Here is a 24,588-nt window from a genome sequence, read left to right on the forward strand (position 1 = left end):
ACTCATGGAGCTTACAGCACTGCATTGCTGTGTCCTACTGCCAGGTCAGGAATTGGCTCAAGTGCTGAGGTTTGAACTCCATTGTCATGTTTGCACACACAAAATAAAGGTGCAGGAGTTTACATACTGTGTTTGAAGTAGCTTCTTGAAAAATAGGAGTGTATTATTGCCTCTGCTCGTTACAAAGGCTGCATCAACATGTCACAGTGATGGACTGAGTCTCCAGAAAGTTAGTGAATAAAAACAGTCACATGGCACAAGAAACCTCAAGGATGACCAGGGCCCAGAAACTGTGCAGGCTTTTTATACTCAAACACAGAGCAAACACATTTTGCTAACAAGGTTCCGGACAATGGCATATGGCCACCTCTGATGGTACATTGCCAGAGGAGCTGTAAGGCTCCAGGTGCATCCCTGGTGGGTTCAAATTACTTTCAATGAATTCTGAATCCTAAATTTTCAAATATGAATAGTGCTTTTGATGACACAATTTTGGGTAGTGAAATTGACCTTATTAAAGAGAAGTTATGTTTTAAAAGGACAGATATTCATCTGATAATGAAAATCAGGCCTTTTTCACAGGGCTGAGCCCTCAGAAACTCTGGCTCTCCACCTCACTATTCTTGAAAATATGTCCTAATTCCCAAACAGATCTTTTATTTGATGCTTTACATATGACTCTGTAGAAAGGAGTATTTTAAAACAAAGTAATTTGCCATATTTAAAAAGGAAAAGGAATGGAAGGGAGAAGGGAAGAGCAGTACTCAGAAGCAAACAACCTCAAATTTGAGGTCATGTTCTAAATGAAAAGTGTAACTTTTTTTCCCCAAAAACCTCATGAGTCCTTTTGGGGCAGGAGGACTTAAACAGAATTTGGAAACTTCAGTAGAAATTGCTTCCTCAATCCTTAGAAACATTGAAGTTCCTGAAAGCCCTACTTTTGAATTCAAAATCTGAGACTGAATGCATTTGTCCATAGAGGAGAGGAACTGAGAGCTGTGAAATGAACTTCATCCCTTCCTCTCTGCTGATAACAAGCAGTATCAAAATGACCTTTGAAAATCTAGTTTTTTAAAAAACTGTGGCGACCAACCGTTCAGGGTGAGGCTGTCCATCCTCAGGGTGAGAGTATGTTCAGAATATATCAATTCTAGCACTCACATGCCCTTTTCTGTGGGTTGGGATCCAAATGTGACCCCTTTCTTTACCAAGTTAAATGAGCAGGATTTTCCTTCTTTCAGAAATTATGGATAAACCAAGTATCCCAAGATGAGGTGATGCTTAGTAGGTTTTCCCTTGTTGATTCCTGAGAATCTCCTCATCCAAATGAAAAAAAAAAAAAAAATTTCCCTTGCTTCCAGTGAGGTTCCTAAGAGCCCCTAAAGCCCAAAAGGAGCAAAATGAGCATCCATTATTGAGAGCCAGTAGGCTTTCTGTTTGCTCCTCAGGGTTGCTTGAAGTCCTTTCCTGGTTGTGGACGGTGAAAGACACCTCAGAGCATGGTCACGCCTTCTTTTCCTCCCAAAAGTGTCTGTGTCCCCCTCATCTTGCTTGCTGCCCCTCCTCAGATGGGACAGGTTGGTCTGATCTCCCTCACCTCGCTCATGAGATCAATTCTGCCTAAGGCCAGGACAGATTTCCTTCATCTTTCCCATGCTAACAGCATGGCTTAGTTCTGCCTTGTTGGCCAAGCCTTCCTTGGCTTCCCTACAAGCCAAAGGCCACGACTCTGTCTCACGCATTGGTCTGTGCCCCAGGTTGTGCCCACCTCCCCTGGTGGGGAACCAGCCTGGCAGGTGCCCAAGCCCCTCCTCGCTTCCCAGCAAAGCAGTGACCCTCGCTAGGAAAGCTGAACGCTCCCAGAGAGTACCACTGGGACAGCTAATCAGTTGTAAGAGCCTATTGATCTGTTACATTTGTTTCCAACATGCAAAAAGGAGATTCTTTTGTTCTGGGCTGGCACCAAGCTCTTGCCACAGTGGGTTCAGCGTGTCTCCGGACACCCCGATCAGGCGCCTCGCAGCTGACTCTGCAGAATATTTGCTTATTACAGAAGGAACTGAAAGAACCTAGAATTCACTAGTGACCAACCTCTTACTTCTTGAACAGCTGTTTTCCCCCTTCCTTTTGTTTCTGTTTTTTGGTTTTTTTTAATCGCTGCATTGCAAATGTGATTTAAGTCCCCCTCGCAGATACCAGCACACAACAGTCGCCCAGTTAAAATGCCAGCACCATTTGCGCTGAGTGGTCAGTGCTTGCTGGGCTCAGTTCCTTTTGAAATCAAACTTGGAATAATTAAATGGCCACAGCGGTAATGCGAATGCAGATTTTTGCATGTCCAATAATCAAAGGGAGGAAAAAGTAGTCTGAAGCTGTTTTGTTTTAATCATATTTGATTTTTATTTTAAATGAAAGCACAAAGGTAATTTTTCTGTTGCTCTACCTGTGACTCCTTAAATCATGGTAAACGTGCATTATGATCTTCTTAAAAGAGTAAGAACATTCCTTGTTAATTAATTTATACAGCTGTCAGTACAGCTTCCTATGTTATTCATACTCTAAGTGTTTGACTGCCATAGATTTTCTAGCAGTTCCTGGCAAAGCTCCAGTGAAAGCCTGGGATTTATTAGGCTGACTTGGTGCAAAGTCTATTGATTGTGGCCTCGAGGGTAATAACTAAATAGAGCTGGAGCAACAAGTCAATAACACCATTGTTGCTACAGACTCCATTCACTTGAGGAGTTAGATTGTTTTACAGTGGCAAAGAGTAATCATGAGCAGATCAGCATGTTCAACAGGCTCTGTACCATGTTAGTGCTGGGGACTGTTTTAAAGCTTTCAGCAGGACTGCGGGAGAAGTGAGGTGGGGTGCAGGGATTAGGAATCCTGTAAACTCCTTCATTAGGACTAAAAGGTTTAGTCTTTATCATCCTGCAGCAAGGAGTCCCCGTGCCTGCGTTGGTCCAAACGGGTGTTAAAATCCTCTGCCCATCAATCCATCAAGGCACAGTAGAAACCTGATTTACATTTTGGTTGGGGATATACGTGCAATGTGTGCATGTATGAGTGAATGCATGTCCATATGCCCTAGCATGAAATATTATTTTAGCTAGTACAAACTTCACCTCTGTGCATTAGTATTTCCTGGCAATGGCTGGAAAGAGGCTCCCATTTTCTTAAATTCAAAATGTGGAAATGCTTTTGTTTATTGCTTCTCTAATCCTCCCATGTGTTTGTTTACTTTTAGAATTCTTTACTTTTGTGGAAATATATACAAACCTACTAGGGGAAAGATGTTTATTTCCTGAGAGTTTTATCATTTATTTGACAGCCTTTGACAACTCATGTTATATTAAGAGCAGATCATTTTGAAAAGTCAAAATTGTGAAGACGGGAGTTTCGAAAACAGAACCGGATGATTTTGCACACATCTTGTATCCCTCTCAGGGAGCTGCAGAAATACTGAGTAATTAGAATTAGTTTCTTCCTAATACCAGTTAGTAGCAGCCTACTCCCTTGAAACATGAAAGATGGTGCAGAAGGTAATAATATGAACCGCATAACATTATAAAAAGGCAGGTGTAATTATGCTTTGTAAAACGAACTGAGTGGTCAAGCAGCAAGCTTTTGTGTATTCAGCAGTTCCACAGACTCTTCCTCCCTTCACCTATTTCTTCTTGAAAGTCGTTTTTTTTTTTTTTTTTTTTGTAAGTAATGTTTCTAAGCCCACATTTTCAGAGATAATAGGAAACAGCAAAGCTTTCTTTCTGAGCCTGCAGTCATTTTAAAACACCAACATTTTAGACGCCAAAATTTCAATAGAGGACTTGATTTTTGAATGTGGTGGTGACTGTGACATCTGACGCCAGTTTATTAAAAATTTATCTGTCCTTCTTTTTCACTACTGCTCTTGCTTTATTATAGCTCATACTAATTAAAGTGCAAAAAGGGGTGGAACTAGTAAGGAAATCCTGTGGCCAAATATTCAGGAGGGTACTGGGCTTCCCTTGGCTAGAGGCAGTCAGCATGTGCTGGGGTAGATCTCTGAGAAAAAATGCAAACATGTGGTGAATGCCTCTTTCTTTCTTTTCTTTCTTTCTTTCTTTCTTTCTTTCTTTCTTTCTTTCTTTCTTTCTTTCTTTCTTTCTTTCTTTCTTTCTTTCTTTCTTTCTTTCTTTCTTTCTTTCTTTCTTTCTTTCTTTCTTTCTTTCTTTCTTTCTTTCTTTCTTTCTTTCTTTCTTTCTTTCTTTCTTTCTTTCTTTCTTTCTTTCTTTCTTTCTCTCTTTCTCTCTTTCTCTCTTTCTCTCTTTCTCTCTTTTTCTCTCTTTCTTTCTCTCTTTCTCTCTTTCTTTCTCTCTTTCTCTCTTTCTTTCTCTCTTTCTCTCTTTCTCTCTTTCTCTCTTCCTTTCTCTCTTTATCTTTTTCTTTCTTTCATCTTTTTCTTTTTTTTCTTTCTTTTCTTTCTTCTCTTTCTCTCTTTCTTTCTTTCTGTTCCATAAGTAAGCAGAGAGCTTGGCAAGTTTGTAGTGCTTGCTCAGAAGCTCATTTAAAACTTTGAGGAGTGAACTGAATATAAACAACTCTCAGGAATCTCTTTACCCTCAAGCCTCAGACGCTGCCTCCCAAGGAAAGAAAGGTATTGGGTGGTTCATAATCTGTATTCTGTCAGGATATTTTAATGAGAGGTCAGAAAATACCATATATTTGGAAGCAAGCAAGCCAAGGCTGGGCTTTTTTGATGACTTGTACACAGTCAGATTTCTAGCAGGTGCATTCACTTTGAATGAAGAAGTTTTGTCCACTCTTCTTGGGTTCAAGATTGTGGCCCAAGCAATTTTTGGCTTATCAAACCTGCTCTAAAACTTAATTAACCGTAGCATAGGAAGTAAATATGCAGAAGAGGTTTTGCAGAAGTCTTAATACTTTTTCATTAAAATACCCAACATTTCTTGGCTGATTGAAGTGTGATGTGCCACTCCTATGGTGATTAGGCATGTCATGGAAGCACTGTGTGCACCCCAGCTCTTTCAGAAAGAAGAGAGACTGCTAAAAGGGAAAACCCCTTACCAAAATGTGGGTATTGACATTTCTTTTGAGTAGTGCTTCTGCAGTATGAACTGTAGATTTACAGGAATTAGAAACCAAACAGTTGAAGTATTCCTCTCCCCCTCCTCCTTCCTCCCCTCCTTTTTTAAAGTGTCTTCATCAATCAAAATCAACACAAATGAATAATGGAGGGAGATAGAATGTGAAGAGACAATAGTGGTGTTGTTCAGAATTGACGCCATAAATCCATTGTATCCTAAGAGACTGCACCAAGTAAATACCTGCCCTTGCCCACCACCAGTTAGCCCATGATTCAGAATATCATTTAAGTAAGTGCTGATGTCCCATGGAAACTTCAGCCCATTAATGCTCCTTTTATTTTAGAGCACCAGGGCTACAATGAGGCAGGGGGACTTGAAGGGTGAAGGTTTGGAGTGACAGAGGAGTTTCCCTCTCCTCATTCATTTGTTAATTTGGGATGACAGAAACAGAAATGGTGTTCTCATGAGCAGGTCAAAGGGGTGTTTTGGAACCAGCAGAAAGCAAGGAAGCTGCTGCAAAGGAAGTTACAGAGCGCATCGTTTGAAATCATTAAAATTTGGGCCTAGCTGAGGTTTTCTCTGTAAGACAAAAAGGGGAAGCACATGTCGACTGGCACTGCAGAGGCATGCAAAAGGGTGGAAAAGCCCAACAGAAAGCAAAGCCAAGAGGATTATGTACCTCAATTTCAGAGAGCATGGCTTGTGGTGTGGATTCGAGCCCTGACGTTTTGATTCAGGTATGATACAGCCCGAGTCTCACAAGCTGCTCTTGTAGGAATTTGACACTGAGGGGCAAGAGCCCCTGGGGTCAGCTGCTCTTTCTGCCATTCCAAAATGCCAGGTCTCAAATGGAAACTTTCCTTCCTTCCTTCCCATTAGAAAGGTCCCTCCAGTTTTGTGTGCCTTTTGGAAGCTAGCCTGTGGGAGCAAGTGCAGATATGATTCTTAGACTCAGGCTCGCACGTTCAGGAGGTTTAAAGTTGCTTGGTTTATTTTTGGTTCTTCTGTAATTGCAGTTTGTTTGGCAGAGCATGCCAGACATAGATCACTTGCTCAGGGCTTGTTAGCACCAACAGCATTCCAGCTCTGTTAGAATCTCCAAGTTTATCTACTTTAACCATATTCTCACACCTTTTATGATTTTCATTCTCCTCAAATTAAGAAAAAAAACATCCAACCAAGGCAAGTAATGGACTACCTGGCAGGAAGGCTTGATGACCTTTCTGATGGGACTGGGGAATGCTCTTTGAGATGAGTGTGAACAAGCAGAACTCCTGACAGCACAGCACCTCACGGCAGAGGGGCTTGAAGGTGCCAGTTCTGTTGTGAAAACAGTTTATTTAGTTGTTAGTGCCTTGACTTTTCTGTCTTTGTACTTCTGAAAGAGGATCTCTTGCAAATGATGAACCCTTAGCCTTCACAAAGTACTGATCCTTCTATAACATTTTCTTAATTGAAGCTTAGAAGGAAAAAAATACAGTGTAGTATTTTAAGAGTGACTGCGTAGCACCTTTCCAAGTTTGCATGCCTGTCAACGCGATGTCATCCTGGAAGTGTGAATGAATGTCTCTATTTCCAGTTCGAGTTTCCATTCCTAGGCAAAAATAGCACCAAATACACTATACTTCCAGAACAGATTTTTTTTTTAACTACATAAATCATATCACAATAAAAAGTGATCTGTAGTTATTTCTTCATTAAAAACATTCTGTATGCCCAGTACCAAGTGAAAACTATGAAAAAGAGAAGACACTGCTTCAAATGACTGAATAAAATGACAAGAAATAACTTTTCATTCTGTTCTAACTGAGCTGAACTACATTTTGTACGGATAACAGTTAAATTTAACATTCCTCAAGTTTTCCATTGTCTGGTTTTTTTCCCAACCAGCATGAAGCACTGAAGCTTTAAGCAACCTGTCATGATGCCGATGGTTTTTTGAAGAAAATATGTGTTCCTCAGCTGTTGCAGTTACTGCAGCATTTGTGCCTTTTCAGATGACACTTTGCCTGCTTTTTTTAATTGCCTAAATCCCGTGTGCACAGTGATGAGGGCTGAGATTTTTAAGGACCTCGAAGTATCTAAATCATGGCAGAGGCTAATTATCGCCAAAGATTTGATTCTTGGGTCTGATTCGTTTAGTCTAGGAGTCTCAATGTCCTAATTATCTAACCTATTCCTTACTATAAGATTTGGGGTTTTTTTTGGTTTTGTTTTGGTTTTTTTTTTTTTTTTTTTTTTTTTTTTATTATTTTTTTATTTTTTTCTGCTAACACAAATAATTGATAAAGAGTTAGCAGAATATTCTAATGGTGTGCATTAGGATTGAATGTAAGGTAGAAAGCAATAACAAGGATTATAAATAACTGCTTGATCTGTAGAATTCTGAAATAGCCTCTTAAATTTGATTAACTGTCCTAATATATGGTTAATCATCTAAATCCTTTATAAACTATTTGTAAATGCACCCTTGACATAAAACATGACTAGTTTGTCTGTATTTTATGAAACATGGCAATTCTATTGAGGAAATGAAGCAGAATTACTGAAATACAGTCAGTGTAACTGAGAAGGTAAACTTGATGTTCCAGGTCTTGATTGTGGAAAGTCAAATACTTGCAGGTTCTGAATTTTCTTTTGCAAATTTGTTGAGCTAAGGTAGTGAGGAGTAACTATGATCTTCCCCAGAGCAAAGCAGGCAAAGGGAAGTAAACAGAAGAAGAGTTATAAAAGAGTTAAAACACAAAAATTGAATGATTTCAGAATGGTTTGGACCTCAGTCCTGTGGTACAAAACCATCAACATCAACAACAGAAATACTACAAAAATACTCATTCTTGCCCCTATGCTGCATCCAGCTGCTTCCTTGTTTATATGGGTACTTCTGTTGCCCTGTCAATGTCTTCAGATTGAATTTATCTAGTGCAAAATATCTCTCCTCACCTCTCCACCCTTCTCATTTTTCTCTTTCTTTTTTTGTCCTGAATCAATCCCTTGGTCTGATTCATCACATGGACTCATAAGCTGTTGAGTCAGCACAACTGAGGTTGGCATGCTGTAACGTGATGGCAGAAGTGAACACCAGGAGGAGAAGTACAGGTGGAGGAAGGGACAGACTTGAGCATGACACCTAAAATTAGTATTGCTGCTGTTTGCTTTGCATCTTGGAAACATGGTCTTGGCTTGAGTCAGAGCATTTAAACTGTAAATTTCCCTCTAGCCTTTGACACCCTTAAACTTTACTTTTGTTATCTGCTAAGTGGGAATAACACTAGTTACCACAGGGATGTGAAGACTTACTAGTGGTTGTTAACCAATAAGCACATGAAAAATAGGGAAAACTGCTTTTTACACTCCAGCATTTTGCTGAAATAATTCTCCCATGCTAATTATCTACATTTCATTCGTAGTAAAGTGGTTGTTTTCTACTGTGTTCCTCCTATCAGAAACATGTTGCTAGAGCAAAGACAGGTCCCTGTTTTTGTAACCCAAGTGTCTCTATTTTTAGTTTTAAAATGTTGGCTGCATCTCTCTCTCTCTCTCTCTTTATTTTTAATTATATGTATATATTTATAGCTCTTGCTATTGGGAGAGAATTTCCTGCAAACAGATCCATTTCTGTGGTGCCCTGATCCGAAATGGAGTCCCTTGTGTTCCACCAAGAGGTTGCTCTAGAGTAAATGTCTGGTTGTAGGATAAGCATGGTGAACTGTAAACTCTATATTGCCTTCAGCACATAGTAGATTTGCGTGTGCAGGAGGTATTAGTGGCTGGGCATCCGATACTTGGCAATGTCACGTCTGAAGACATGAGTGACAGCAGAGATGCAGCCCCAGCCCCAGTGTCCTACGGAGTTGCTTCCTCTTTGGATAATTACATTCTCAGCTTTCTCTGCAATTTTAACTGTGGGGGAAGTATCTGTCCTCGCTCCCTCATTTACAGAGGTGAGTCCTGTAACCATGCACCATTAAACAGCTGCCCCATCTCACCCAGAAGGACTTTTTACATAATGTTCATATCTGGTTTGCATTCTGAGCTGCGCAGATCAGCGCTAACGCTACGTGGGTATCTGGAAGCAGGGTTTGACCTGTACTTAGGTTCTGGGTCACATGCAGCAAGGAGCACTTGCTCAAATAGTTTCAGGGACTTCAGCAGGAGTACTGGTATGCAGAATCAGGCCCCTAAGGATCCTTGGTAATGAAAGGTATCCTGTAACTGTAAGGTATTATTATGATGACTACTCTAGAGAACATAGAGGTATTGAAGTTGGCAAAATGAATTACAGAGTTAAATGTATAAGTAAACCAAGAAGCGACTGATGTTTTTTGCATAGTAATAATCTTCATAATAGCTTCATTTGCACAGTCATTTCATTTTATACTTAAGGCACAGTTTTGAAGCACAACTCAGTGGAGATTTTTCCTGTAATCTATAAACTTTAATGAAAGCTAATTGGAGGACAAATTTTAATCTAATTAAAATGTGGCTGCATAAAACAGAAAGGATGAATGAAGTGAAATGCTCTATGGGGCACAGTTTTCAAACAATGACTACCCTGAATACTAAGTCAAATGAAGCTTTTGTAAAATGATGATCATGAACATTGCCAGCAACAGAACAACCTTGAGAAACTGCAAATGAAAGTTTTCATGTATTCAGTTTAAAAAGTGGACATTTGACTCACAACTGCATAAGGACTTTTTAAAAGAAAATAAAAAGCAACACAGTCTCATCTAAAAACATAACAAGTAAATTAGCCAAAGGTGTACATTCCGTCCAAGTTCTCATGATCAGCAGATGCAAATGTTTGCAGTGCACCGATGAGTTATGAGCCCTAATGAGATTTCAATGCTGAGCAAACAATAAAAATTTATGCATTGCATAGTTTTAGTGGCCTTTGGCTTCATGGTTAGTGTTACACCCTTTCAACAGCTTCAGTAATATAATATCCAGCTGGCTTTGGAGGTAAGGAAAATTTTAGGGGTGAACTGAAATTGTGAGAAATAACGTGATTGATTGCTTTGTCAGAATAATGCATTTCCACGGTATAATTGTCCATAGTAATCTCAGCCCGGGTATGGATACATAGGTTCTAGTTATGTTCAGACACAAATTTTGAAGGATTCAGGTGAAGAATGGCTTTTCCAGCATTTGAGCCAGACTGTTTCCTGTGCTGGGTACATGTCCAGGGGTCTCACAAACAGCCCCTCTAACAAGAACATTCCTGTCATAGTCTGGCAAACGGGAGAATTGAAAAGCTGCGCTTTCCCCAACAACTGTCGTGTCTCAAGAAAAGAAGCAGAGGACAAGCACAAAAAGAAAAGCACAATAGATATTGAAATAAATGTATGTAGTGGAGAGTGGGGGGATGAACCAGGGAAATCAACTGGTGCAGTGTGAGAGTGAGCTCAAATGAGTTAAATTTAAAAGTCCCATTTGTGGGTTAGGCTGTTATGCATCCAGAACCTCCACCATAATGATTGCCTGCATTACCCTACATAATATTAAAATCTTAGCGTGTGATTAATAGCAGATTCCCTGCATACGTGTCACACCACACATCTGCAGCAAATCTGCCAGTATATTTCTCTGCTAGTTTTACTTTGGGGCCATAAAGTAATTCCTGTTTTGTGAATGAGAATAAACCTATTATGCACTAGGTTAGCTACACCCAGTTTCTTCTCTTCAGGGAAAAAAAGCTGCTTATTTGATACAGCATCTTGAATTTCAGTGTTCAGAAGTGAGTTTAAGCCTTGGCTAGATTTGCTTGAGCAAGCTGTTGGGATTTGCCTTCACCATTTCTTAGTTATGTGTTTTCCAAAACCTTCTGTGCAGAGTATTGAGAAACTTCTGGACAGCAGTAAACTAGTGGACTTAATTGCAAGGTGTTTATTGCTAAATTTGTTAATGAGTCAACATGCAAAAAAGATATATTTATCCCTGTTTCCTCTTAAAGAAGTAGTAAAAAATAACTTCAAAAAATCTTTTTCTTAAGCCGTTTGGTGATGCAGTTTTGCTGTTCACAAAAGCTCTTTTTCCCATCCACAAATAGCTACCTTTCCCTTTGCCCCAAGGGAACTAAGCATAGCTCAAATGAAGCTTAAAAAAAAAAAAAGATATTTTTCCCCGTTGTAACTCAAAGCCTCTGCATATTCACACATGCACACAAAATAAAAAAAGGAAGATGTAGAAGCATTCCTCCAGTCTGCCCTCTGAAGTCCTGTCGACCTGTTTTGCTCCCCAAAATGAAAACAGAACCCCATGAAAACAACTTAAAGGACAACAAGAAAACATTAGGAAAGCAACATCTGTTTTGCATTCTTGGCATCGAGTCTGTCCTTGCAACACAGGGTCTGACACAGATGTACAGGGTTATGACACCACTGAGTACTGCTTGATTTAAAATGGTGTAACAGAGCAGAATCAGGGCACTGAGCTCTTACAACTCTGTGCAGAGCTCTGGCGCTTGATCTCCTTTGCAGATGTGGGACTCAAACCCCACTGAAGTTTTAGGCATCTTTCCATTGATTGATGTGGACTGTGGAGCAAGTCATATTCCTCCTCCAACCATTTAGAATTTATTATTGACTGATCTTGCTCATCGTGTGTGTTTTTTGCTGTCTGTAAAGTCTCATTGCCCTAGTGTGTTCCAGTCAGCTGCACTGTGCACAGCCACGCTCAGAGAAACTTTCAAATGATGCTACATAATTAGACTCTGCAGTTTTTAAGTAAGATAAAATAGTAGCAAGGGGGGACACATTTAAAGGTACTCAGAAAGACAAAAAGAGCTCTGATTTAATTGAAGAGAATCAATAGTAATGTAAATTTAGGAAGCCAGAGTTGCCACGACAGCAGCTGTCTCACCATGACTGCTGGGATGGCGCAGAGGGAGCACATCTTTCCCTGTTTAGTTGCCCAACCATAGTAGTAGCAAAATCAGCTCACCTCAGCCCTGGCACGGCTTCAGGTCCCCGCGGAGCTGTGCCAGGTGGCGGTGCCACCGTGCAGTGTTTTCACCTGCCACTAGATGTCTGTGTGGGCTCTGAAACGTTCTCGAGGGGTGATGCCCCTGGTAAACATACAGGCAAAACTGGAGCGCAGGCTGTGTAGAAGCCTTTTAGTTTGTGTTTATAATTGTAACAGCATTACTTTAATTAGGCCTGTGTTTAAAGCAATATGTGTTGTCTAAAACCAAATTCCAGCCTTTCTCATTTGTAGCAGATAAGGTGTTTTTCTTGTCCACATCTGTTTAAGACTGTTTCCTTTCTGTTCATGTGAAGAGCTGAAATGTATCTTAATGCTGTGAAAGTTTTGGAGGCAGTTGCTGAAATGTAAAGTATGTTCATCTTCTTTTTATTCTGAAATGATGAAATAGCAAAATATAGAATATCTTTTCCGTAAGTGAATTGGTAAGACACATATATCAGCACATATGGGCTCATGGAGGAAGGTAATGCATCAGATGTTAAGTTCATTATATTAAAGGAAAACAAACAAACAAACAAACAAAAAAACCTCTGGACCTGGGCACAGAAATCTGTTTCCCAATTCTATTTCTCAGCAACCCACTGGCTGGCCAGGGCAGCTGCAATTGTGACCAGCTCTTCTGCAGATATCTCCTGAGAAAAATGCAAAAGTAATCAGCATATGTTTGGCTTTCATTTATCTCTGTCATCCGGGAATAAGGTACAGATATTATCAGGAGCAATGAAAGGTACATTCTGATATTATTTTGAAGTTTTTTTGTCTAGACAGAGAGGAGCAACCACTTGTATCTCTGTGGAACACACAGCCCCATTCCACACGCTCACATCCTAGGCTGAAGGCCAGAGGGAAGTAGTAGGCTGTCTATATTAAAAAAAAAGTTTAAAACCACCGCCCACTCATCAGGTGACTGGAGACTGTGGTTGTAAAATATGCTGCAGGCAGAAGTTCTGAAAAATCCCAGAAAGTGTTGAAAACATCTCTAAACAAGGTATTTTTCTCCTGCACCTTTCTTGCTAAAGGTCCCAATTGCTGCCAAGAAAGCTAGTGAGAATGTTAGCTGCCAAATAAAAAATTTATGACAGTGTTTGGCAAAGGATTGTATCACTGCTTGTTTTATACATTTCCACAAGTCTCTTGAAGGGCTGTTGGACACATACAGCTCAGTGATCACTGTGCTTTATCTCTTCTTTAATATATTAAAAAAGGAAGTTCCAATAAAGTATGGTTTAAACAATAGATTTTTTTTCTTTGAATACTCTCCTATAAGCACTTGCTATGGTGAGAATATAGTTGCTAAACAACATTCCATGTATTAAAATTGTTTTTAAAGCCCTTTACCTGACAAAGTTACCTGTACATAGTTAAAATACATGAATTTTTCAATTAAAAATATATTGCTTTTGGAATTGTGCTTTTTATATGTGGGAGTCTGGGCCAATAAACTGTCTGTTAAAACATAAAGAAGTCTATTCAGTCAAAGTTGTGTCTGCCACTTATGTTTCAAAACCCAAGAAAATAATGTGTTTGTATTACATTGCTCACCAATATCAATTAGGTTTTTGGCTCTATCATTAAATTAATGTTGGGGAGAAAATTGTTCGAGTGGATTTAGCAGAAAAAATATACATTTGAATACAGAGCTGTAAGCACAGTGACAATAATTATTAAGCTGGCTGATGCTGAAGCAACACCCTTAAAAATATTTTCCTCCACTGAAGAAACAAAATGGTCTGTCTCTGTCTTCTCAAACCCGTTATCAGATTAGGCTTCCAGCTGATAATTAGTGCTGTTTAACACAGATCTCATTGCTGGGAAATCTCAAAGCCTGAGCCGTTTACTTTTCCTCATTATCATGTGCTGCTGGAGGTGGGAGCTCTGGAGCACGGAGCTGTAACCCCCTGCACCATTTTGTCAGGAGACAAAGAGCCTCCTCTTCTCTCTGGTGCCCAGGAGTGGTGGGACACGGCTCTGGCTTGCTGTCCCCTTCCAAGGGGACAACCAGAGCGGTCCCCAAGCTGCCCCAGGGCCCACAGCTCTGTGCCTTCATGGCACAGCAAATAACTCTTGAGCCACCAGCACTACAGCTGCTGAATGCCTTGTGTATGCTTGTGCATTTCATGGTGTTTGATATAAAGTACTCAAGACAGACCAGCATTAAGAGGATTATTTCAGACAGCATTAGGAGTTAATTTACAGAAGATTAGCTCTAAATCAGGCAGATATCATAAGCAAATTAGCATCAGTTGTAAGAGATTCAGAATCAAAATGTGTGGTGGTTTTAGTTTTTCCCTGCATGTGCTTAGTGGAAGAGTAATATCTTTATTCATTTCCCCCACTAAGGTGTTACATCTCAAATAGTGAAGAACAGGTATACTTATTTTTTCCTACAAGCACACTATTTATTATGATGCTGTTTATTGGCAGTGAAACTGCTTAGCTCCAAATACCCTTCCTCTGCTGAATATTTTATATTTCATGCCATTTCTTCATTGAGTAATGTTTTGTTTGGCCCTAGAAATGATGTCTCCATGGTGTGTTACAATATTTTAAATAGGTAATATGGAGCTTTACTTCTGAGTAACGTAGTTAATCCTTTTTTTTTCTGTTAAAATGAGTCACATTCTAATGCGAACTCATAAAAATAAAGGAGTGTATAAAATGCTACATACCAGAGTGAAGATTATAGGTCCTTAAAAATAGCTTCCTTAATATTTATGCTGGTAAATTATAAATTTGTTTTATTTCCACAGCAGTGATGGTTAATTTGTATTAAAAAGCAGATTCTGTTCTTCAGTCAATTTTCCAGACTATTTTTCTGGCTGCAGACAGGCAGACATGAGCACCTATCCCATCCCTTCTCAGTATGGCAGTTTTGGGAACACTTGCCCAATTAGTAGGGAAGATGATGAAATGGATTGGGCCATGATATTAAAGCCTGTGCCCTGAGTTGTCCTTGAGATTCTGAAAAGTTTTGAAGTCTACAAATAGGATTCTCATATTTGGAGAAATTTGTGTTCTGCTGTCCAAGAGATTAAACTGCTTAGTCTTCAGTGTGCTCCTGAACACTTGGGGTTTTAACAGAGGAGGGAAGTCTGGGCGGTACTTTTTACGATTTTTTCCCTCTCTTGATGGACCAAATTCCTCTTGACAAGGTTGGCCTGAGGTCATGAATGTCTCCCTGCCTTCTATGAGACAGGAATCTCTGTGCCTTCCAGGAGATCATGAAGACTTACACCTACCCTAAGCCAGTTGGGCTTGCAGGTCCCTCTGGTTGCAAGACCTGCGAGGGGCTCTTGCACTGTGACTTTGTGCCCTGTGGTTTTACCGAATATTTGGAGATTGTTAAACCGAGGGGTCTGAGGTCATGACAAAGTAGAGGCTTCTCTGCTCCCCTAATAGAAATACTGTAACATGCTGGAAAGAAAATACTTTCATAGTGGCAAGTATCTCCTGACAACTAATTTGATAGTTCTCTATCAGGTAAACCATTTGTGAATACATCGATTCATTTTATTTTTCACTGTTCTGTCTTCACTGTTCCCAGGTTTTCTCTGAACCGGTTGGGCAAAAATTGATTTTTATTTGTTCCACTGGCCTTGTGGAAAATTAGCTTATGAACTGGTTTTTATAGGAAGACTCAAAGCACAGAAAAGGTTGAAAAATAAGCCTATAGCAGTCAAAATTGTTGTCTGAAATGTCTTCAGACTGGAAGGCTGAATTTATTGCTCAAAACAAGTACTAGCATTGTGGAGGTGTGCAGTCCTGCTCATTATCACTGGAAAAGGGGGAACCAAAAAGCACAGTAAAAAATTAAATTTTAATAATGCTCGTGATATTTTCTAAATCCTTCTTGACAGAAAGATTCTCATTATTTTTATCTGTCTCAGAGTAGGCTCTTTTAATGCCATCTCACAAATGGCCTTAGCCATGATTGTTTTCCTTTCTTTTATAGCATTTGAAAAAAAATGAATATATACCAAAAAAAATTCTATTCTATCATTCAAGAAGTGCCATGAAATGGTAACATTTTGGGTAGCAGATCTTCAGGAACAATTGCTGCAGATGCCTTCAGGTTTTTACAAAAGAGGTCAACATTGTTAAAACAATTGTAGGAAACTTGCCATACAAAAAGATGCCCAGTTAAATATTGTGTAATCAGAAGAAAATAATGCAAGAAGAGTGTGTGTGTCCAGTCTCCAGCTTTGTCACAGCTAAAACCTGTAGATTAGTCATTAATTAAATTGAGGCAGGGTGAAAGACGTTACTTCCTTTCATCTGTTTAAGATATATCTTTTAGTGGCTTCTAATGATTATGGAAGTTGATAAGATGCAGACTTTTGACATTTTTGTTTTCTTTAAATTGCACAGAATGTAAATTTAACTATATTTATCATAAAAGCCAATATGAGATCTTGTACGTTCTTGTCATTTTATAGCTTGCATACATTTCTTCTGCTGGAGAAATAATTGCTTTAGCTTTGAGTGCTGACGAGGGGGTTGGGGCTTTTTTTTTTTCCTATTAACTGTTTGGGGACCAGGGTTTCATGTACCCGATGTGCTGAAGAATGCCACTGCACCGACAGCTGGGCTATCCACCCTCCCTCTGAGCTCTTGCTAAAGCTCTTGTAATGTTTGCTAAGGCCTATGGTTCTTAGTCATGCTCAGGTGACTAAATGTGTGATTTGTTCTTCTTGATACTTCAGTACCCTGAGAAAGGCTGGTTGGAGATTAAGACAACCTTGACTCCTTCCACTTGCAGTTGCCACTGTGCATGTGATCATCATTTAGACTTGCCAAAGGGATCTGGTGTTGCCTGTGCTTTGCATGAAATGAGTTAGTCCCTCTCCCGTTTTGGTGGGTGGGTTTCCATGGCCCCAGAAGCCTCACTGTGCCTCCTAGTGACAGTCATAACCTAATTGATTCCCTCTGTGGAAGGAGTGGACATGGAGATGGCAGAAAGCTGAAGTTCCATCAAAACCATGCAGAGAAAAGTTCCATGTCAGGGTCTCAGGAGCAGAAGGATACTTTTCATCCTTCAGAAATGCCTTCCCATGTGTTTTTAAAATAAGCAATGAATAAAATCTGGCTAGTACAAGATTTTCACCACCCTTCAATTTTGTGTTTTGACCTTTAGTCCTATATCTATGAGGTCCTCAATCAGGCTTTCCCTGTTACTGCATTTGATTTCCAATCGTTCCTGTAGATCTCTCTCCTTCCCAGGCCAGTCAGTCCCCTCTCCCTCCCCACACATGCCCCACTGATCACTTGGGTACAATTTTCACTTCCTGAGACTGCCAGCTCCTTGAGAGAAGACCCATGCAAGCCCTGATGGCTACCAAATAACACTATACTCAAATGCTGTTCATTTGGAATGTTTTACAAGATTTCTATTATTAATTAAATGTCTCCATAAGTATTTTAACTATCAGATATAATCAAAATAATTTTAAGTTTTAATATATGGCAAAGTTGTCAGAAGATGACACAGCAAGGTAAAAACATAGTTGAGTCAAGGAAGGCCAATGTGTTTCAGCAGGCATTCAGCCAAGAGAGGAATATCCTTTCTTTTACTCCTCCAGAAAAACTGTCAAAGGAAAAGTGTATTTGCTTCAGGTCAAAATTTAATGTGCAAATATAGAATCCATTAAAAATAGATGATGGATCAAGGTCTTTACTGTCTAATTATTGATTAGCATCTTCTGCTTCACTGGTGAGTTTCATCTGTGCAATATTTCTGATTGATGGGAGATTACACACACTTTACAATATGCCAGCGCCTCTCTGTATGATTTTGCCTTCAGAGCTCGCAAGCTTTCTTGCCTGGGCCTCATGTTCAGCCTTTTAGAGATATTCATTCCTATGTTGTAGGCACCTAACCTAGCTGACCAGCACTGCTGGGGTGCCTGTATGGCCAGGAGAAAGAGAGGGCAGTTCAGAGCAGGACTTGAGCTTGTGTACAGGGAGCTGAGAGATTAGCCAGATATAATTTAGATGTTTAAAGTGGGATAGTGTGACTACTTCCCTGCACCTGTTATTACATGACTCATTCTTTCATTCAGGGCCCAGGTGGAAACACATTGATGTGGTTTGAGTGTAATATTATAACTAGAGATTGGTATCCATGTTATTGCAAGTAGACAGCTCCAGTCCTTAAGACTGAACTTTTAAGCTAGAGGACATAGCACTGCACAATTCCTCAGTCCTATCAAAAAAATCATAGGTGCCCTGTATGGCCTGGCTCTTTAAATAAACCCTGCTACAAAATCAGCTAGAAAAAGCCCGTCCTTTTTAAATCACCAGCCCTCTGTTTTTGAGGGTTTCATTTTGTTATCTGTTCAGCTTTCAGCAATTTTTTTATGGATTTTCCCAAGTTCTTACAAAGAGGCACTTTTGGGAAGGAATTCAGAGAACATGGAAGAGGCTTCTGCTAGGAACAGTCTGCAGACTGATGGTGGACCTCAAGAAGTGTGGTCTTTTTGTCCCCAGTAAGCCATGGGGGGATTCCATCCCCTCTCCACCACCCCCAAAGCCTTTTCACATCTAAATATACAATGTCAATTACAATGTAATTAGGTCTTCTGGCTTGAGAACATAAAGGCATAGACATATGTTCAGAGTTTGTGGTGAGGAAGAGGAAAAAAGTTGAGCATTTTCCAAATTCCTCACTTTTCCCATGGTCAGCTAGAGGAGGGCCAAGGAGTCATAGGCAAGTTGTGCAGATATTTTTTTCACTGGTATTTCTGTTTGCTAATTTCAGTCATTAATGATGAAAAATGTCTCGAGTCAGATACTTCCAGCCAGCTGTAATTCTGCTAGGCAATGTTCTCTTGCTCTTTTATTACAGTAGATTGCCATGTCTTTATGTTTTTGCCACAGCCTGTCTCATTCTTTTCAGTTGCCTTTATTTAAGAAAAGCATTCTTAAACCTGAAGATGTGAATGATTGAACAGCCCCCAGATACCCTGAACTTGAGATTTATCATGATGTATCTAAGGCTTTGCTTTACCAATCGTAACATTTTATTCCCTTGTGTGGGGTTTAGTGCTTCCATTTGAAAACTCATCGTAACAAGGATGTCCATATATATAGTAATCATTGTGTCTGTCCAGAAGCTATGTGAGTATAGCTGTATTACTTTAAATGCACATTTAATTTTGCTTGGTATGTTTTTGCCTATTTGACTAGATCCACACTTAGTGTTTGTTTGAATCTGCTGATTTGCACATGAATATTGGACACTTAAAAATCGTTTGCCACTGATTTGCATGCACCTATTTTCTTTCATGTTAGCAAAAACTGCCAATCAGAAATAAAAGGGCACAAAAAAAAGCAATAGCCAAGTATTCAAAGTGACCATTTAAGATGTGATTTTGTGTACAGAGCAAGCCTTTCTGTGCAGTAAACTGATAGGAACCACTTCTAGTTAAATCATAAATACATATTACAGTGAAACACTTTTGGACAGTGCTCTGTCATCAATCAGTCTGTGTTCTTGAGGACACTATTTTTCAAGATGCCTCCTTTAAGAATAAAGCCCTGTGTTGTAATGAATGTGTGCTAACTGATCCCCGAAGCCATTTGTTTGGTTTGGGTTTTTTTTTTTATTTGTATCAGTGTCAGAGTTGAGCTTCTGTAGGAAATTTTTTGCAGTATTTTATTTGTAGTCCTCAAGTTAAGGAGACACTCTTTATGCACCCGGAGTCTGCACTGGTTCGTTTATATCCTGCATTTTGTTAACATGTTACCGTGATTGCTGATTTTCATGACAATTGTTATTGTACCATCAGTGCTTAATGGCAAGGCATCATTATTCAATGCTGGTCAATCAGGCACTAAGACATGTGCAAGACATCAGGCTGAACCCATATAGATGTCGTGCACTCCCCTGCTAATGAATGCAGTTTTATAGAAAGGTTTAAACACGGTTGGCATCCTTAATGTAAGGTTTGCAAAAGCTTATTTGGGAGCTGCTTTGTGTTTATATGGAGCAGATCTAAACATGGCACAAACAGAGTTAGACCCATTGTGTGCGTGTGTGTGTGTGAAGCCACGGACAGGCACGAATCCTTTGGGGGTTTGAAATGTGGAAAGGCAGCACAATTTCTGCCAGGGCAGCAGTGAGGGGAATGGATTTTCCGGGAGCATCAGTGTTTGGTAGCACACGTGGGACCTGTTCTGCTGAGTGCTGGTTGCCCTGTGCAGCAAGGAGGTGATCCTCAAAAGCAGGTGGTGTCCTGAATGTGGCACTGGCTGGAGGCATCCTCCAGCACAGCAGTGGTTGGAGATTAGGCACTGTGACCATAAGGGTCAGGTATCTGGAAAGGTGGAGCAGAAGGAAACTCGAGAGGAGAGGGATGTGCTTTCTGTGTTATTAGTCCAGAGTACTCTTCCAGTGCGTCAGTTAACGTTACCCTTGTGTCTGCTTTAGTTACGGTTTCTGTGTGGTTTTGCACCCAAATATTTCGGGCTGCTGTCTATAATAAACTAGATGGAGCTTGGTTTAAAAGCACACATTTTTTGTCTCTTCTAACTCAAAAGTAGAATGAGCCCTTGTACTCCTAGAGACTCGAGTATGAAAGGAACAGTAGACATTGGCTGTTAACGAGCTCCCGCACAGGGCTCCAGCAGAACTTGGTGTGAATTCAGTGCCTAAGCTGCATCAACTAAATGGTTAATTCATCTCATATCAACAGCACTGTGATTCATAATGTAAACTTGAGGAATCCTTGATGTTTCAGTCACACATTCCTCTTAATTTGGCCATGCATTCTTTTAAAGCTACAGTGTGCTAACTTAATAAAATGCAGCATGCAAATGCACAAGTTTTTGCCTTCAGGCATTTTAGCCACGGATGTTTCAATGGGTGTCTTCTTTCAAGTATATGTTCTTTCCTAAATTATTTACCCTGTAAACATGCTTTGCATTTTCAAAGAAAAATCTGGGCTTCCTCATTCACCAGATTTTGTTGAATTTAAGGTGTAATAGAGATAAAAGACTATCATCTGCTTCTTGTGAGCATGTTAGCCTTTGGGATTTTTTTGTAGCGAGCTTAGGCCCCATTTTCTTCTCCTTTGGTATTATCATTCCCTCCCCCACTTAAATTCCTTGATGCTTTGCCTAGAGCAATACCCACTGGCAGTGTCTGGCTGTGACAGTACTATAGGCTTCTCTACAGATGGGTCCTGCCAATGCCAACCATTGTTCTACAACTGTGAGCTGGCTTGACTGTCTTGGATCACTCAAAACCCCCTTTCCTCTTCCTTTTTTCTTTACTCTAAAGGGTCATCCTTGCCTGTTGACTTTGAGATCTGAAATGTGCTGAAACCCAGAACTTGTGTTCTCTGTCTTAGCTGCAGATCCCAGACTCGGATTTCAACAGGCACCACTGAGTCCTCCTTGGGACTGTCCTGCTGCTGCCAAGGAGTTCTGTCATTCTCCTCCCAGCCCAATCCTTTGGACAGTATGCAGTTAGTTTAATTTTACTTGCTCACTTGAAAGGAAAACAGTAAAACTCAGTGTTATTCTTTTTTTAAAGATATAAAATTAATCTTTAACTGTGGACTTGGATATTAAAAGTATATAATGCTTCAGCATAGGAATCTGTTGATAACATCCATCCTATTTCATGATTAATTTGTTCCTTTTAATATGATATTCTTTTGCTGCACTGTGCAGACTAATTCAGATTCCTAGAAATTGAACTTTGATATGTATTTCCTAGATTCACACCGTAAGTGAACCTTCAATTAGCAGATACAGGTGGTGGCTTGCCTCACTCTGTTTTCTTTAAAAGGATTTTAGAGACACGGACACTGAGTAAATAATCTTGCAATCAGGTGTGTACTGACAGGGTATTAAAAATAAATATTAAAAATAATGATGATTTGGGGGACTTCATGCTTCTTTTTTATTTTTCTTTAGTTTTGCTTCTCAGACAATGCAATGATTTTTTCGGTGGGCCAGAGATAGGAGGAGTTGATTTGAACACTCAGTATGTTATGTATGCCTTTGCCTAACTATGTGTTAGATTAAGCGAGTTTCACTCACAGTTAATCCTTTGTAAATTAGCATTATGGATGCCTTGGGGCCCACATCCCACAAATAAAATGGTTGTCAAGCCAGCTGCACTGTGTATTACTTAAGGCTGAATGTTTTAAGAGTTTTCATGCTTTTAATCTATTTCACTGCTGAGTTTCAATTTTGCTGAGTGTCCTTTCAGGAGTGATGAGGGCGAGTGAGTAAATATATATTCTGGTTTTCATGCATTTGCCTGGGCAAATCGTTTGTTATCAGGTGTTTGGCAGAGAATGTCACACCCCGCCACAAAAGAGAAGCTTGTAAGTTCAGGTGTTAAATTGAAGTGCAAACCAACAAGAACCAAAAGCCCTTAATTAGCTTTATTTTGTTAGCCTGCTACACTTTTTTTTTTTTTTAGGGAAAAAAAAGAGTGAGAAACATCCCTCCCTCCTCCTCATCCTTTTGGCAGAGTAAATATTGCCTGTTAAGTTTGAATTAGCTGTCATCGCGAAAGAATTAATGCTGTGGTTGAGCCTTTCTAGTGAGGAAGGGAAAAATAAACGAGACAGATCTTAGTTCAGCTTTAAGTGATAAATGAGGACAAAGCAGCCCATTCATCTCCTGCTAGGAAAGTGGACACAAACACTAAAGCAGTTTTGCGGAAGACGTGTCAGCAAATGTGATCATTTTGTAACCTGTCAGGAGGATAGAGAGCTAGTCCTTTTAGAGTGTCACAGGGGAGGGTGTCTGTCTGATGTGACAGTTTTCATCCATCCATTTACTGCTTTTCCTATAGGTGGGGGGTAAGCAAGGAGAGAGCTGGAGTTGGTTAAAACTGCATTTTTCTTTACACTTCCTGGTATAATTTATATGTATATCCACCCGAATCTAAATGAAAAACATTTACCAAGAAAAACTCCCCCCTGCTCTCTGGAGTTTCTTCTCTCTTTCACTGTGTAAAATATGTTCATTTTAACACATTACACTCCCCGTCTTCAAGTTGCACTAGGTTTGATGTTTCACAGTTTTACCTCTTCTTACCATTGTTTGGTTCTTGCAGACTTGTTTTGTTTTGTTTTGCAGAAGTATGAGAAAAAAATATATAACTTGGGGTGCTTTTATTGCACTTGGTTGTTGGGATTTTTTTTGCTATATCTCTCCAATTATGATTATAAGCTTCATGTACAAGTGTGTTTTGCAAAACTCCCTATTTATGAAGAGCCTGTGAAAATATTCTTCCTTCTCTGTGAAAATGGAATAACAAACAGTGAATTCTTACAATCCAAAATCCTCCTGTACAATGCCTCAAATTCTACTGTTTCTTGATTTAGTAATTTTAATTGACCTATTAATTTTAGGAAGAATCTGAAGTGATGTGATGATTGATTTTAGAAACAGGAATTTCTCCCAACAAATTATGGAAAAATATTAGGACTTTCTACTTCTGGCATTTTTTATTTTCACTAATCTTCATTTTTTTCGTACTGCATAGAAATGTAACATTGCCTATTACCATAAGTAAAGGTATGCTACAGAGACAAGAGAGCTTATGCTTTTACAACATAAGCTTCACAGTTTGACACTTGCTTCTTTATATCATCCTTTTCTTCAAAACTATCTTTTGTACTTTTCCCTTGGTATTTTAGTACAAGTGAGTATCTCATTGACATGTGTTTCCTTGAAATCTTGTTCCTTAATAGTAAAATCCCTTGAAAATTAATAAATTGTTTCTTTTCAGATTAAAACTACTGAAGATTTCAGAATGGTTTTAAAAAATATAATGGTATTTACTATTATAGACCACCCTGCTTGACTGAACACTATTTTTTCATTTGTTCTTAGAAGGTTAATAAATTGGAACATCATTTATTTAATTTATTCTAATATGTATATAAATGTATGCATAATTCAGAAAATTCTACTTCTTTCTTGAATACAAAAGTTGGATTTAATAGCTACATAAAGATACAGTTGGAAGCACTGGAAATTGGGAGAAGTAAAAAATAATCAAGATACACAAAATGGTAGAGGGAATACTGAATTTGTGGGCATATGTCTTTTCTCCAGTTTTTTTTGTACACCTCATTTTATAATTTTTATATCTATTCTGCTGGTTTGATTTATTGTTTTATTCACTGCAATTTTTTCTGTCTCTTCTGCTTTTTTCTAGGATCATCCAAAACCGGATTTTGATTGTTGTGCTGGCAGTCATCATCATCTTCACCACCATGATGGCTATTTATTTTTCTGTCAGGGGACGCTGATATCTTTGTTCTTCACTAAACAGCAACAAACTGCTTGTTCTGAGTAATTAAGACAAAGTGGTCACATGAATCATTCTCTTGCACTGACAGAGTCTCCCTCTCTTTTCCACTCTTCAACTCAGGTGCAAGTGGTGTAAAATATTTTGTATTATTGATGGCATAGTTGATGGCATGTGGGACTATTTTTTTCTTACATATTTGTCCTTATCTGAGTGTTTTCAGGATCTTAATAT

The 24,588-nt window shown here is 39.3% G+C and overlaps 1 protein-coding gene across 4 annotated transcripts in view; it reads left to right on the forward strand.

Moving 5' to 3' along the window:
- VTI1A (vesicle transport through interaction with t-SNAREs 1A) overlaps positions 1–24,588 on the forward strand; it is a 258,869-nt gene that overhangs the window by 231,227 nt on the left and 3,054 nt on the right. For 2 of the 4 annotated variants that reach the window (XM_030951465.1, XM_030951466.1), the window contains one exon: positions 24,262–24,588. This exon is cut by the window's right edge and continues 3,054 nt beyond it. In XM_030951465.1, the coding sequence (XP_030807325.1) occupies positions 24,262–24,355 (94 nt within the window). In that variant the 3' untranslated portion in view covers positions 24,356–24,588. The remainder of the gene's footprint in view (positions 1–24,261) is intronic. The other 2 variants (XM_030951467.1, XM_030951468.1) reach the window with 1 other exon arrangement.

Source organism: Camarhynchus parvulus, chromosome 6, assembly GCF_901933205.1.
Source record: "Camarhynchus parvulus chromosome 6, STF_HiC, whole genome shotgun sequence".
Lineage (NCBI taxonomy): Eukaryota > Metazoa > Chordata > Aves > Passeriformes > Thraupidae > Camarhynchus > Camarhynchus parvulus.